General features: G+C 35.4%; 2 protein-coding genes across 2 annotated transcripts; one reads left to right on the top strand and one right to left on the bottom strand.

The window, feature by feature from the left end:
• LOC143538542 (uncharacterized) lies at nt 1-1,041 on the bottom strand. The gene is made up of 2 exons (XM_077032081.1): nt 692-1,041; nt 1-589 (listed from the first exon to the last, which is right to left on the bottom strand). Exons 1-2 carry the CDS (start codon nt 1,039-1,041, stop codon nt 1-3), a joined length of 939 nt encoding a protein of 312 aa, XP_076888196.1.
• Nucleotides 1,042-13,059: 12,018 nt separating this feature from the next.
• Nucleotides 13,060-13,381, top strand: LOC143538524 (monothiol glutaredoxin-S1-like). The gene has a single exon (XM_077032070.1). The coding sequence runs from the start codon at nt 13,073-13,075 to the stop codon at nt 13,379-13,381; it is 309 nt and encodes a 102-aa protein (XP_076888185.1). The 5' UTR covers nt 13,060-13,072.
• Nucleotides 13,382-15,051: the final 1,670 nt, after the last annotated feature.

Raw genomic sequence — 15,051 nt, 5'->3', positions numbered from 1 at the left:
TCACCCGTCGCCGCAAACATGGCGGGTTGCGCCGGTGTCAACATACCACCCTTTGGGAGCGTCTCCCACAACGTTGACTTCCTCGATGAAAGCCGCTTCCTCGGTAATCATTGCCACGAGAGGAGTGCCATCCTCGTCCACCAAATGCGCGCGCTCGCTCTTCGGTTTCTTACACAGGTTTGCCTGGTGCCCCATCTCGTTACAGTTGTAACATGGTCCTTGGAAAGTTGGAGGCTTCTTTTTCACAGCCCTTTTCTTCACGCCAAGGTCCACTTTTGCTTTCCCTTTGTTACCTTTGCCTTTGCCCTTGTTGCCCCCTTCGGAGGATTGACCGTACTCGACTAAGTTAGCCTTGGCGGAAACATCCACTAGGCTACCTTTTTGAGCTCTCTTATTGTCTTCTTTTATCCGAAGTCGAACAATAAGATCATCAATGGTCATCTCCTTTCGCTTGTGTTTAAGATAATTCTTAAACTCAACCCAACTAGGAGGCAATTTTTCAATCATCGCTGCCACTTGAAATGTCTCACTAAGTGTCATTCCCTCAGCAAAGATGTCGTGAAGTATAACTTGCAACTCTTGGACTTGACTAATTACAGTCTTAGAGTCAACCATTTTATAGTCCAAGAAACGGGCGACAACAAATTTCTTTGTTCCCGCATCCTCCGTTTTGTACTTTTTGTCTAAATACTCCCATAATTCTTTGGCAGACTTTATTGAAGAGTACACGTTATACAACGCGTCAACTAAACCATTTAACACATAGTTTCGACATAAGAATTTCGAATGCTTCCACGCATCTACCGCACTCAAAGTTTGAGCGTCGGTCTCCCCCTCCGCGTTAGTGGCTAGGGGAGCGGATTCTGTCAAGAACCTCGCAAGGTTTAAGGTGGTCAAATAGAAGAACATCTTCTGTTGCCACCGTTTAAAGTGCAAACCCGAGAACTTCTCGGGTTTTTCAGCGTGATTAGCCATGGTAGTCGCTCCTACCATAACGGACAAAGGCGTACCGGTAACCTTACTCGATGACAGTGATGCCATTTTTTCTGAAAAATAAACTATGCTAAGTTAGTTTTTCGGAAATATTAATAGTGGTCGCTCCCACTAAATTAAAGTTACGCAAAAATTTTTAATCCAAATTCTCGAATTAACCCACCGAAGGTGTTCTAAGTCCAACTTTGAAGGGACCAAACAATGGGTTTTTCCAATAGTTTAGCGTTAAAAAATCCGAATTGTAACCGCTTTCCGTTTCTACAAAGTCGCTCCTTTGAATAGAAACGGAAAAAAATATGTTTTTTAAAAACACAACCGCGTGAAATAAAACTAGTTTGAGTCACACGAGAATGTTTTGAATACACGAATGGTGATTTATAAAAAATTTGTTTTAAGATTGTAGGAGACCGTTCACGTATAAAAATAAAACACTTTTAATAAAATGATTACAATACAAGGAATCAAACCTATCTAGGAAAGCAAGTAAATTACAATACGAATTACACCGGAAAAAATCAAAATTACAATACAATTGAAATAAAATAAAGCAAGAAAGGTGTAGAAGAAGAATGGTGTCGTAGTCTTTGTGGCCGAGGATCGTGTTTTAAACGGGTCCCTTAAAACAAATTCCGGGTCTCTCTCCGTTTTGTTTCCCAGGGTACAACGGCCTAAGCAATATGTACTGCCGGGGAGGGCTCTAGCACCCGAATAGTACCTCAAAGAAAATGATGAAGATGATCAAGAATATTGGAATTTTTTAAGAAGAAAGTTGGAGAAAACACAAGAAAGAATGTGTTAATTTTGTATTTTTTGTGTGTCTACAACCAAGGAGCTCCCTTGATATTTATAATAGTAGAAAGTTAAAACCATTCTACCATCATTAACCAAAACTATAATTTTTTGACCAAATTAAAGGAACCATTAACCAAAACTTTAATTTTTTTGACCAAATTAAAGGACATTTTAATGGCTTTGACTAATTGACTAACAACCTTGAATAAAATAATTCAAAGTTTAAACATATATTTTTTTTTTCATAAAAATTTTCCAAAATAAGGTTTTGCAAAAGGTTTAGTTTGCATAAGAAGCTTGCACTATTTATATGCAAGTCTCATGCATTCCATGTTATTTACTTGGGCCCCAAATGGACTTTGATTACATGGGATAGGGCCCAAACATACATAAACTAAGAAACGAAAGCATAAAATACAACCGAAACAAAACAAAATAATACAAAAGACTTTATCACATAATCGTGCCCTACAATCTCCCGCTAGTCTTTAGTATTATTAGCAGCTTTCAAATCAGTCTCGTACTCAAAGTTGTCAGGATGATCGATTAGTTGATTTGCAACAACGTAGCGAACAAACTTGTTGAACTTCTCAACTATTCGATTGGTGTTTGGCCGACCAGGATCTTTGAGTGTATGCAATGGTGACTTATATAACTTCATGATATCCACCTTATCAAACCCCATCAACTCATGCTCAACGAAGAAACGAATTGGGTGCATCTACTTGTAGTGCACTACTGCTTCACCAGTCTCACCATCAAAGTCCCAACAAATGAAATTTGAAAGCGTGTTGGGCAAAAAAGGTTCTCCATGATAGACTTCTCGCCCGTCCTTTGGCATTTCATACCTCCAGGCCTTCCTTCTCTTCCCCGTTACTAGATCAACCTCTGTTAGATGTTTGTAGGTCCTTCCCATATTGAGCTTGAAGTTTGGGAAGTCATCCTTGACTTCTTTGTGCACAAATCTCTTTAACAAATCCTCGAGCCGCTTTTTACCAACACCATCACCTACTGCCCTTACAAAGTAGTTCATGTCGAGATGGGGCAGTGAATGAATTTCAGTGTAACGCAAGTAGGTGAGGTCTCCATTTTCGCGCCGAATACCCAACTTTCATTGTCAGTGTGCCATTTGCAGTACAAGATGAGTGAGTTATCATGATATAGATAGTTCCCGCATTAGAAACTGGCACACTTATTAACACAATGTCATTTTCTTTTTCTTGGCATCTATGTCGGGGCAGCTTCAATAGTAGCAACAGGCTCAGCAACGGAGGCAGCAGCAGTAACATTGGCAGATAAGACTGGATCGTTAGCAGCAGTAACAGGATCACTAACGTCCGTATCAGGCGAATAATTAAGGTAGTCAACCTCATAATCTAATTCCAATCCTATTTATTTACCCCATCTTCTTCATTGTCTCTAACAGTTCCTCTTTCTTGAACTTTGTATAGAAGTGGTCTGAGGCATCTTTAATCACTAAAGCTCTTCTGACATCATCCTCATCAATGATCAACTTCTTTTCTGCCACCTTAGAGGTAATAATCAACTCCCTGTTCTTATCCTTTGTCTTTTTCGCATTTTTCCAGAACTCTTCTATCCAACATGTGTGTATTTCTGGATCAGCAGTAATGGCACATGACAATACAGATTCCTTCAACCCCTTGATCATGAAAATGAAAATCTTATGTTTCTTGTCTGTGGGAAGTTCTGGGGGTGCAAACATGTTGTGTTGGTGCAATACATTATCAAGAAAGGAGATTAGTACTAATATAATAGAAAAAATTTAAACATAAGAAAAAAATGAAGAAAAACATAATATAAAACTAAAAAAAAAATTATGAAATTTTGAAAAATTTTCTAAGTACTTGGAATCGCATTCGCATAAGATCTCAATGGCATTCGCGTAAGGATGGAAATCGCGTTCGCATAATAATGTTACGCATTCGCATGGTAAATGCGAAAGCGATTTGGTCAATATGCCATTTTGAAAGGCATGCGATGCGATTCATATGTTGATGCGAGTCAGATGTTCATGCAATGCAATTCAGATGTTCATGCGATGCAATTTGAAAAGTTCAAGTTTTGTTAAGACTCAATTTTTTCAAATCCAAAATCGCAATCCCACGAAAATCATTTCTGAACTGGTTTTACCCACAAGCATAAACATTTAGAACCCTAATCGGACAACGCAGGGTCCAATAACCCCTAAAAATCTAAAAACCTATTTAATCTATACAAAAGTCCAATCAAATCAGTACATATGCTCTTTAACATGTCGATATTAAAGGTCCATCGTTGATTTTGAGCAATAACAGCATTTGAAAGTCCTATTTATCTTTAAGATGCTCTTTAACATGTCGATATTAAAGGTCCATCAGTTTTGAACCGTTAACAAGAACAAATCGATTTCCATATGGTTCGTTGTTATACATTGGGTTGAAGGATCCATTTTGATGATATAATATATTAATCAAGTGTAATAACAGCTTGCATAGACGGTGGATTTAGTGTTTGAGTCGATTTGAAGGTGGGGTATATAAAGAAAGAATGAGAGAGTGTTTGGGAAGTTTGAGTGATAATAGTGAAAGAAAAAATGGACTGCCCTTTATGGGTCAGCCTATCTCGTGATAGGGTCAAATCCTCTGGATTTTTTGAAAATTTTTACACTCTTAACCCTCAAACTTTGAAAATATTTACCTATTTAAACCCAAAAAACTTTTAGACACCAAACCAGGATACTCATATATATACAAGATATATTTTTGTTTGTCCACTTGTTTGACAACATTTATACATAGGACCTTGTCATAAAGCATATTTTAAAATAAAAGACAGGAGAAATAAAGTTTAAAAGTAAAATAAATAAAAAATAAAACTAAAATTAAAATTAAAATAAAATTTTAAATTAAAAACTAAAAATAAAACAAAACAAATTAACTAAAGTTATATCAAAGTTGATATATATTTAATATTACAGTAAATAATAAACATTTATAATTTTCTGAGAAAATTACAACATAGAATCACATTGATCATTAATGTCCTAGATCATACTTCTACTACAATATTATTATGCCAAGAACCCAAAGTCGATTGTAGTTATATTTTGTCCATTCTAAACTTAACAAATATTTTGGTGTTGTAGTGATATGTTAGGGTATGGATTAAGCACAATGCTTGTGTGGTCCCCACTCAATCCGACAAATTGATCGTTGTTGAAAGGTCGATCAAAAACATTTATAAATCACCTTTACTAGCTAGGGAAAGTAAGGTGTCGAATCCACATGGAATCGGTGGAAAGTGCTAATCAAGTTTAATGCTTAATTAATTATACTAGGGTGGACAAATGATATCAAGCGGTTTGAATATTGATTTGTTTGTAAAACAGTTAGAGAAAACAGTGACACACTTCAGGTTCAGGTAATGCAATGAATTGACCGAACAAAATCAATTGGGGAATTACATACACATAATTCATTCATTGTAATAGGCAAATAATTACTAGACGCATTAGTTTGGTTATGATGATTCACAGAATCTAATCCAACGAATTGACACAACTGAACGTGGCCTACCTAATTACCAGCTTGTTAATATAAAACCTAGCATCTATCAATAATTAATGGTAAACGGTTCAATGACGATAAGAGCTTAATCCTAATTATTGATGAGCACAAACCAAATAATTGATGATAAATGTAAATCTCAGAAACACAACTGTTTAACAGACTCAAACAAACATAGAGGTTTAATCAACTAAAAGATTAATCAAAACTAAATCCCAATATTGGTAACGATCATAAAGTATTCAGTTCATATGCAAACCCTACACATGAAATGGTCACGAATGATTTAGCCTTGCCCCTGCATCACGATTGACTCGAGTATGAATTGGAAGGATGAAATAGTGGATGAGGTGATTGAGAGGTGTTAAGATGGTAAATAATTGCTCCAAAATTGTCCTTGGTGGCTAGGGTATGAATCATAATCGATTTAGGGTTTAATCCCCCTTAAACATGGAAGAAAAAAACAATAAAAACGATTTTGCCGCCAGGCTGACCGTAGGCTACGGTCAGCCACCGTAGCCTATGGTGGGGTCGTAGGCTACAACTGTGTTCCTCTGCCTTTCGGTGACAACTCCACCGTAGCCTACGGTGGCTACAAGCCTACAATACCATAACTTCATGTTCTTCATAAAATCTTCATTCCAACTCCGTTTTCCTCCCCATTTGCGAACACTTCTTCGTATTTCAACTCTCTAACATATCATATATCATTACTTTCATTTCTACTCCATCCTAAATGCTCCAAATTAGTTTCTTTAAGCTCTGATCACCTACAATCATAAAGCCAATCAAAGTACTTGCGTTCGATACATATAAACAAGTAAAACACACTATATAAAGCATTTAAAGCACGCTATTTCACTCACACATCACAAATTACAGACTCCATCAAATCTCGGGCTTAATTTGCTTTCACATATCGCCTCAACTTGACTTAAACTGTCTTATCTAATCACGGTACACTTATTGACACACTTTTTGAAAAAATCTAGAAAGATTAAAATAAAGTAGAAATTCAGGGCCATAACAATCAGATCGGATGATGCCATATTATCGCGTAGAGAAAGTCTAAGGCTTGAACAAAAAGAAAGAAAATAAGACCAGACAGAAGATTCAGGGCCTTAACAATCAGCTTTTGTATGACTACAAACACATAAAGTACAAGACTTGAATCAAAATAAAAGGAATAAATAAATTTGAAATTTAAAAACCTAATATTTTTCTTTTTCTTTTCTTTTTTTTTTCTTTTTTTTTGACTCTTTTTCTGACACATAGTATAGTGCAGACACACGACAACATAAGACAACAGTGATTAGGTAAAGAGAGGCTTAAGTGTGACATATTATTTACATTTTGTCTTCATAGATATGACTTTAAATAGAAACATGCAACCGCTTTATGAATGTATAACCACTTAGTACAAATGGATCATTTAGTTTATATCACACTAACACTTACTCATTTGTCAAGCGTATCTGCATATTAAACAATAATCTTATTGGCTTTTGATATAATATTTTAGGGTGCTAGAAACATTAGGGGCAATTTCATATTATTTTCCAAATGTTGGATCAATTTCTCAATTTTTTTTAAATATCCAACTCTCTCTTAACGGGAGCTCTCTCTAAACAGGAGTACTTTCTTTTTGAGACATTTTCTAATTTTCTTAAATAAAAGATAAAATCTTTTTGACGAGATAAAAGCTTAATTTTGTTTTTCTTAAAATTAAATATAAAATTTTTTTGGTGAGTTAAAGTAACTCATTTTCTCCCTCTAAATTTGAGACATATTTGAAAAATATTATCATCGGTTTAGTGAGACATAAGTTTTTTTAAGGTTATGATAACGTTCATCTTTTTTTATTATCATCGGGGAGTTCTAATAAGTTTAAATAAGGTGGTGAGTTTAACTCCTTACAAATTCAAGGCTGAAGGGATTTTATGTGAGACAAATTTCTTGTTAATAAAAGATGCCGTAAAATTATATGCACGCTTTATTTGGTAGCGTAAATAAAAAGTTCTTTGAGATGTGATTTTAAAATCAACTATATCATTATGGCATCCAATTCAAAAACATTTATATTCATGAAATCTTAATAGTAATCCAGTATTTCACTCAAATATGCTCTTTCCATATACTATGCAAACTTGGTTCCTTTTGTGTCAATCTTTATATGATAAAACTAGTTCATTCTATCTATTTCAAAACAATATTTCATAACTAGGAAATTAAACGACACGTAAACTAGAAGATAGTATTGTTCATGATGCCAATAATATATCTATACTATATATAATATACCACCAATGGGCAAATTAAAACGCTTCTTTTAAGTTATTTACACCTTCAATGCATGAGGTACAACATTCAATAGGGGCAACAATATCAATGTAACTAGGAATGTTAAAAGGGTAAGACCCTACCCTTTAACCTAATACCCTACCCGGACCCTTTACCCTTTTAGGAAGAAATGTGGACCCGAGACCCTACCCTCTAAACAATAAAAGGGTCGGGTATAAATAACGGTTTCAAGGGTCCCACCCTTTACCTTTTAAAATAGTAATCGCAGCTTATTTTCTACATCTACTAGTTGTATATCTCATATATGACTTTAATATATGAATCCTAGAATAATTATACTTTCATTTAATACCACAGTAAACTCTAATTTCGAACGTTTATCAACCATTTGAACCGATGCAAATAATATTCACATTCACAAATTACATGTAGAGAACAATTCAGTGATTTTCATATATATATATATACATATATATATATATATGTTTTCAATCAGTAGTATGGCCTTTTATTTTTATTTTTCTTAGTAGTTGGGAAATTTATGATGAATCATATATAAAATACAAACTTTTCCTACATTTCAGATTAATCGAGAATCTGATGTATATGTATCTAGAAACTAGTAAACGGGTCAAGAGTTTGAAAAATGGTCGGACCCTTGAAACCCTTTTACCTTTAAAGTGAAATTTAAATACCCTTTACCTGACCCATATTATATATTCGGGTCTAATTAAGAGTTTTACGAGTCGGATAAAAAGGTTTTAAGGGTCTGACCCTTATCTTGCTCACCCCTAATTGTAACACTAAAACTCACGTGTATTTTAAATTTCTTCAAAATAATTACAATTTTCATTCCTTAAAATTCCAAAATTGGTACTTGATCTTTTACTTGTATATTTTTTAATTTTCAATTTTAACTCAACTACCCTCACGATGTAACGTCCGTGAATTCCGACAAAAGATTTAGCCTTGTAGTGGTTGCGTACACCTTCGGGCTTGACCCGGCATTCTTCCGAGAGCTCCTTTCCACCCCGTAAACGTATCTTGCTTAACTTTTCGTGCAAGTTCAACTCTTAATGAAGTGGAGGGGCCAAAGTGTTTTATTGTTATTATATTTTATATAAAAATAAATAAATAAACCCTAAACCTAAACCAAGCAGCCGATCGGCGCCCCCACCCCCCTTTCCACCTCGTTTTGCGTGCAATCAGCCACCGTCCGGCCGTCCAAACTTCAATTCCAGGTCGGTATTATACGTATACAACTCTTTTTCACCTTAATTTATCCTTATGGCGCGCTTATTGATCGTTAAGATTGAGTTTTGATGATAATAGCTTGCTGACAGATTCGTATACGTTTATTGTAGGGTCTGTAACGCGATTTTAATCCACTTTTTTTGATCGATTCTTGATTCCATGATGTTCTACTTTGAGTCTAGTTTCCAGAAAGGTATAATATGTAATTTTTGGACGAGATTTGAATAGTTTTTATGAATTTATAAAATCGAGTGTCAAAGCTGATGCGGGATGACGGATTCTGGTCTGTCTTCCCGACGTCATAACCTTTTTTTGACAAGTCCAAATTGGTTGGTTCCACTTCTGGAAGTTAGTGTTTTGAGTTATGAACCAAACCCAATTGGAATCGTTTAATTTGGTTCGGTAATGAATTTTATAAAAATAAAACCATTTTATTGCGTAATGAAGTAGCTGCACATACCTTTCTGTGTTGGAAGAATTTTTATGATTTTTGTGTCCAATAGAAAAATATAATAAAAAATATTTTTATAAACCTAAGACATTTATTAAATTCTGGTAAAAATTTAATAACTTAATTGGTTGGTTCCACTTCTGGAAGTTAGTGTTTTGAGTTATAAACCAAACCCAATTGGAATCGTTTAATTTGGTTTGTAATGAATTTTATAAAAAATAAAACCATTTTATTGCGCGATGAAGTAGCTGCACATACCTTTCTGTGTTGGAAGAATTTTTATGATTTTTGTGTCCAATAGAAAAATATAATAAAAATATTTTTATAAACCTAAGACATTTATTAAATTCTGGTAAAAATTTAATAATTTAATTCAAAGGTTATCCTATGTAATTAAATGCATCTTCGCATGCTAAAATCTGCACGTTTTACTCGTTATTAATCAACAAGTTCGTTCTAGGCTTAATCGGTGGTTTTGGTTAGTTGAAAGGTTTTAGGGGCCTTGGGCCAAGTGTTGGGCCTTGGGCCAAGTGGTTGGGCTTTTGGTCAAGTGGTTGGGCCTTGGGCCCAGTTGTTGGGTCTTGGGCCAAAGTGTTGGGCCTGAACGGCCCATTAGGCTAGAGTGTTGTTATAGTCTAGTTTAGTAACGCGTTGTGTATAATTTACAGGCCCTTGCTTGTGATTGTGCACTTAGGGATTTCCTAGCTCATTGCAGGTGAGGTGAGTTCATGATGCCCTTTTTACTCTTTTACGTTTTGGGCTAGCATACACACCGAAATACAATTTTAAACGATTTTACTCGTTACAACGATTTGAATAAGTTTTACATGGTCTCACTTGTGATGATGCATTTTGAAAGCTATATTTGAATTATTTTATATGCTTTAGGATATGTTAGACTCGTTCATGGGCTTGTATCCTTTAAGGTTACGTACATTATTGATGGTCTAGACTCGAGGATGTTAGTGGACTTGGTAGTAATTGAATATGAGTAGACCTATTACTTAGTTCCCGTATGGGATGATATATATATATATATATATATATATATATATATATATATATGTAGGAATATATATGTATGTATATATGGAGGTATGTATGTACGTATGAGGATGTGTACCTTATAGCCTACGATTGTGTAATGATATTTAGTTCCTCGTGACTAAGAATGATGTATGTAGGCTTATTGATGTGTGTGTGCATGGTGATTCACGGCCGGGTCAAATATATTACTCGGGTTGTACCCGTGGTGGAGAGGCCCGTGTGACGTGATCATCATTTTGGCGGGTCAAATATATTACATGGGTTTTAAAATCCCGTGGTGAAGAGGCCCGTTGATGTTGAGCCGTGATCGGGTCAAATATATTACTTGGGGAAGACCCGGGGTAAGGAGGCCCGTATCACGTGCTTGGATGTATGAGCCGGGATCGGGTCAAATATATTACTCGGGTTGTACCCGTGGTGAAGAGGCCCGTACCCCGTGCTTCCCGTATGAGCCGAGATCGGGTCAAATATATTACTCGGGTTGTACCCGTGGTGGAGAGGCTCGAATCTCGTGCTCGGATGTATAAGCTGTGACCAAGTCAAATATATTACTCGGGTTTGACTCGTGGTGGAGAGGCTCGTGTCACATGCTTAGGTCTTACCGCGTCCGGGTCAAATATATTACTTGAGTCTTGAATCGTGGTGGAGAGGCCCGTGTACGTGTGTTCGACGATGATTGTATTACTTGGTGAATTATATATAATTTATTTTATTTATACCTTCTCTATTGTTTATAACTATAGCTTTGAAATAAAGTATGAATTATTGTTTATGAAAACTTGAACTCACTCAGCTCAAGCTGACTTTGTGTGTATGTTAGATTGACTTTCAGGTTGAGGATTAGAGATTTCCGCTTGGACGTTCTAGAGACTACTCGGACGGTTGAAGGCACATCTAGTCGAAGAATTAATAACGTAAACTGTTTCTTTTAAATTATTACCATAAGTATTTAAATTTTGATTTTGGTCACTTTCCCGGGTTTTGGGAATTTTGATGTTATCTATTCCGCTGTTTACTACTCTGAAACGATTTTAATGAGATGAATATTTCAAATAAAACGAATATTTTATTTACAATTGATTTTGGACACCTGTACCCGTGTTTTGGGATTTTTAATACTTAAACTTTTCCGCTGTTATTTACTCTGAACTGGTTTTAAATACAAAGAATTGTTTGTTTTAAATTTTTGTGAATTTGTGGATGTGATTACCAACTGTAGGATTCCCGGGATTCGGGGTCTTACACACGATTTTTAAATGCTCATAATTTTTTCACACGTTATTATTTTTTAAAATAAATGTCATCATAAAAACGAACATTTTATTATCTTTAATTTGAGTATGATATTGCTATAGTTTACGAAGTAAAAAAAATCGTTTTATGCAGAACTGCTTGTGGTTCGATTTTGATGGTTTTAAATTAAACCATGTGCCAACTTTACGCATTTTTTTTGTCGCCGAAAATCGAAACTGAACTGTTTAAAATTAAAACTCAACTAAGTTGAACCATTACCAATGATTAGTTTTCGATATAGTTTGTACTTCGATAATAAATTTTTTTTTTGTTAACGAAGTAACTAGACCTTTTTATTAGACATAATATATGATTGTTTTTTGAATCGCTACCCCTTTAAAATAAGAATTATTAATCTGTTTATACCTTCACTCCAAACTAAGCACCAACTAATACGTTACTTAAGAGAATCATAATATGAACAAAAATAACTTTGGTCACATAAATGATAAACCTTATTAGAATAAATAGAAGGCAAAATCATAACAAAAACAAATATTACAAAAAAAATCATACTGAAAATTGGACTAAATTAAAGTTGTAATAGACGACTTTACTCGTATTAAATAAAACTTTGTTTAACTATATCTAACATATATTATAAAACATATCTAATACTAAATAAGTAAATAATTAACATTTCTATATGTACGGTCAGCTCTAGTTTCAACTGTAAAATCAAATCAATGAACGGTGTCTGACAGTTTCAAACGGAATAATGAACACTCAAAAATTTGTTACATGATTACCAAAGTTAGTGTTTCCCGCTGCATCGCGCGTGCACCTTTCTAGTAGCTTGTTAATATGTGAATGTATACTTGTTTTAGTTAGGAATACCTAGAAAAGGTAGAAATCATAAACCATCAAAATTTCAACTAAGTGCTAGTATAGAACAACCTTGACCGTACTAGAAGATACTTCACTTTGCCTTTATTCGACATATCAAATCAATATTCTATGACTAAAACAAATATATATCGCTTAACAACGCATATGCCATAAGTTACACCATGTTGAATTCATGCATCTATTCACGGAATCAATGGATTTGAAATCTGAATTCCATATCTTAACACGGCCATGGCACGGTAGTTTAAGGTGATGGACCCTTATGCATTTTAAATTCCTCTCCTTTTGTTTAATTATACTCATATTTACTACAAGTTATTAATATATTTTTAAATCTTTTTGGCAAATTTAAATTCCAAATCCTTGAAAAGTTTCATTTATCTAAAACCACACACCCCGAATATTGCAATTCCACGTGTTTTGAAGCCCTTGGTGGTCGGAATCTCTTTTGAAGTCCACTTTTGTCTGTATATATACCATGCAAAAGGGTGCAAAGAACTCCAAAAACAAAACCCTAATTACAGCAATGAGCACGGTGGCAACACTGGTAGCCGATAACCCGTTGGTGATCTTTAGCAAAACATCTTGCTCGATAAGTCATTCCATCAAATCACTCATAAGAAACTTTGGGGCTAACCCGACCGTATATGAGCTGGACGAGATTTCGAATGGGGAAGTGGTGGAAAGGGAGTTAAAAGAGTTAGGTTGTAGTTCGAGTGTGCCGGCTGTTTTTATAGGCAAGAAGCTGGTTGGCGGTTCTAATGAGGTGATGAGCCTCAATATGAGAAACAGGTTAAAGCCAATGTTGATTGAAGCTAAGGCAATATGGCTCTAACTAAAAGATTAAAGCTATATGGTTCTAGCTAGTTTGAAGCCCTCATAGTAATAAGCAAGGTTAACCATTGAGTCTTGATCATAAATATATTTAGTAGATCAAACAAGGCAGCACATGCCTTCGTGTAATATATATATAATGTACGCGTTAGTGTTATTTTGAACACGGCATGTGTGCTATGTAGTATGTACAACCATAATATTATATTACAAAATTGGAAATAAATAATCTTATTTTTTATGTATTAGCGATAATAATCACACCTTTAATTAGCATTACCAGCAGTCCAACTTTTCAACTATTTTTGTCTCAATGAACACCCACTAAAAAACACTTAGCCTTGTGAAGTTTTTTCTCAAGTTTCAAACTGATGTTTTAGGGCTTTTGATCGGAAGAAAGATACGAGTCGACTGATTTAAAACTTATCTCGAAACGGTGATCCAAACGACGAAATAGTGTTTCAATTCGGGTGTTTGAATTTCCAATTAATAAAAATCAAGCCACTTGAATCACCGTTTCGATATAAGTTTTACATCACTTGACTCGCATTCTTCTTCCAATCAAAAGCCCTAAAACATCGGTTTGAAACTTGGAAAAAAAATTAACGACGTTAAGTGTTTTTAAACGGATGTAAAAAATAGTTGATTAAAAACTGGACCGTTAATAGTAATTTTTAAAGGTATGATCATTATCGTCCAATACACAAAATATTGGACTATTTATGTCTAGTCTGAAGAAACGTGGATCAGCTCACTGGTAGACGATCAACTTTCCTCGGGTATGATTATGCTATTTCACCGATGGTTCTCTGGAATCTGGATTCTTCCACCTACAAAATGAACAGCACCGTAAACTTACCCCTCAGAAAGGGACAGAGGGGTCCTCTTTGGGGTAACCCTCCGGTGTGAGAATAAGAGATTGTAGAAGATAATAATCTGAGAGTGAGTAAGGAATTGGAATGTATTTTCTAGCTTGTATTGCTTAATATTGCTTAATATTGCGTAATATGGCGTACCTCTCCTTGTGGAGTTGATGTGGTATTTATAGTGCTAGGGTTTCCAATGATTGGGCTCAGACCCAATTAGGGCCTTTTTGGCCTCCTCCTATTGCTTTGCGCCACGTGTCCTTAGGACACCTGGTGCTTTTTCATTGATTATTCTCTGACCCAGGTATTTTACCTGACCCATGTGCAATCACGTGGTAGCACATGGGTTTTGATGAGTTGTCCACCTTTCATTGGTAGCTGTCAACATCAGCATATTCTTATTCCTTAAAGGATACCTTCTGGAAGGTTGTCTGACGTGCACAATCATGGTTGTCCTTATCCTGATTTGGATAAGGACGAGGTTGATTATGTGCATGTGTGATATGCGCTTATCTTGAGGATGCGCGAGGTCTTCTCTTTATTCTCACGCGCAGATGTTTCATGCGCAGATGTGATATGCACAAGCATATGTAATATACGCCACGCGCGGATGCGCCACGCGCAGATGTGATATGCGTGAGCATGTATGATGCGTGAGCATGTGATATGCGCCACGCGCAGATGTGATATGCGTGAGCATGTGATACGCGTGAGCATATGTGATGCGTGAGCATATGTGATGCGTGAGCATATGATATGCGCCATGCGCATAGGTTTTGGCTTTGTGCCTTCATAATATCTTGAT

This window comes from Bidens hawaiensis, unplaced genomic scaffold (assembly GCF_021521415.1).
Source record: "Bidens hawaiensis isolate Kalapana, Puna unplaced genomic scaffold, B.hawaiensis_p1.1 tig00011638_1, whole genome shotgun sequence".
Taxonomy (NCBI): Eukaryota; Viridiplantae; Streptophyta; class Magnoliopsida; order Asterales; family Asteraceae; genus Bidens; species Bidens hawaiensis.
Note: the sequence above shows the minus strand (reverse complement) of the source record. Positions and strands in the feature narration are given on the sequence as shown.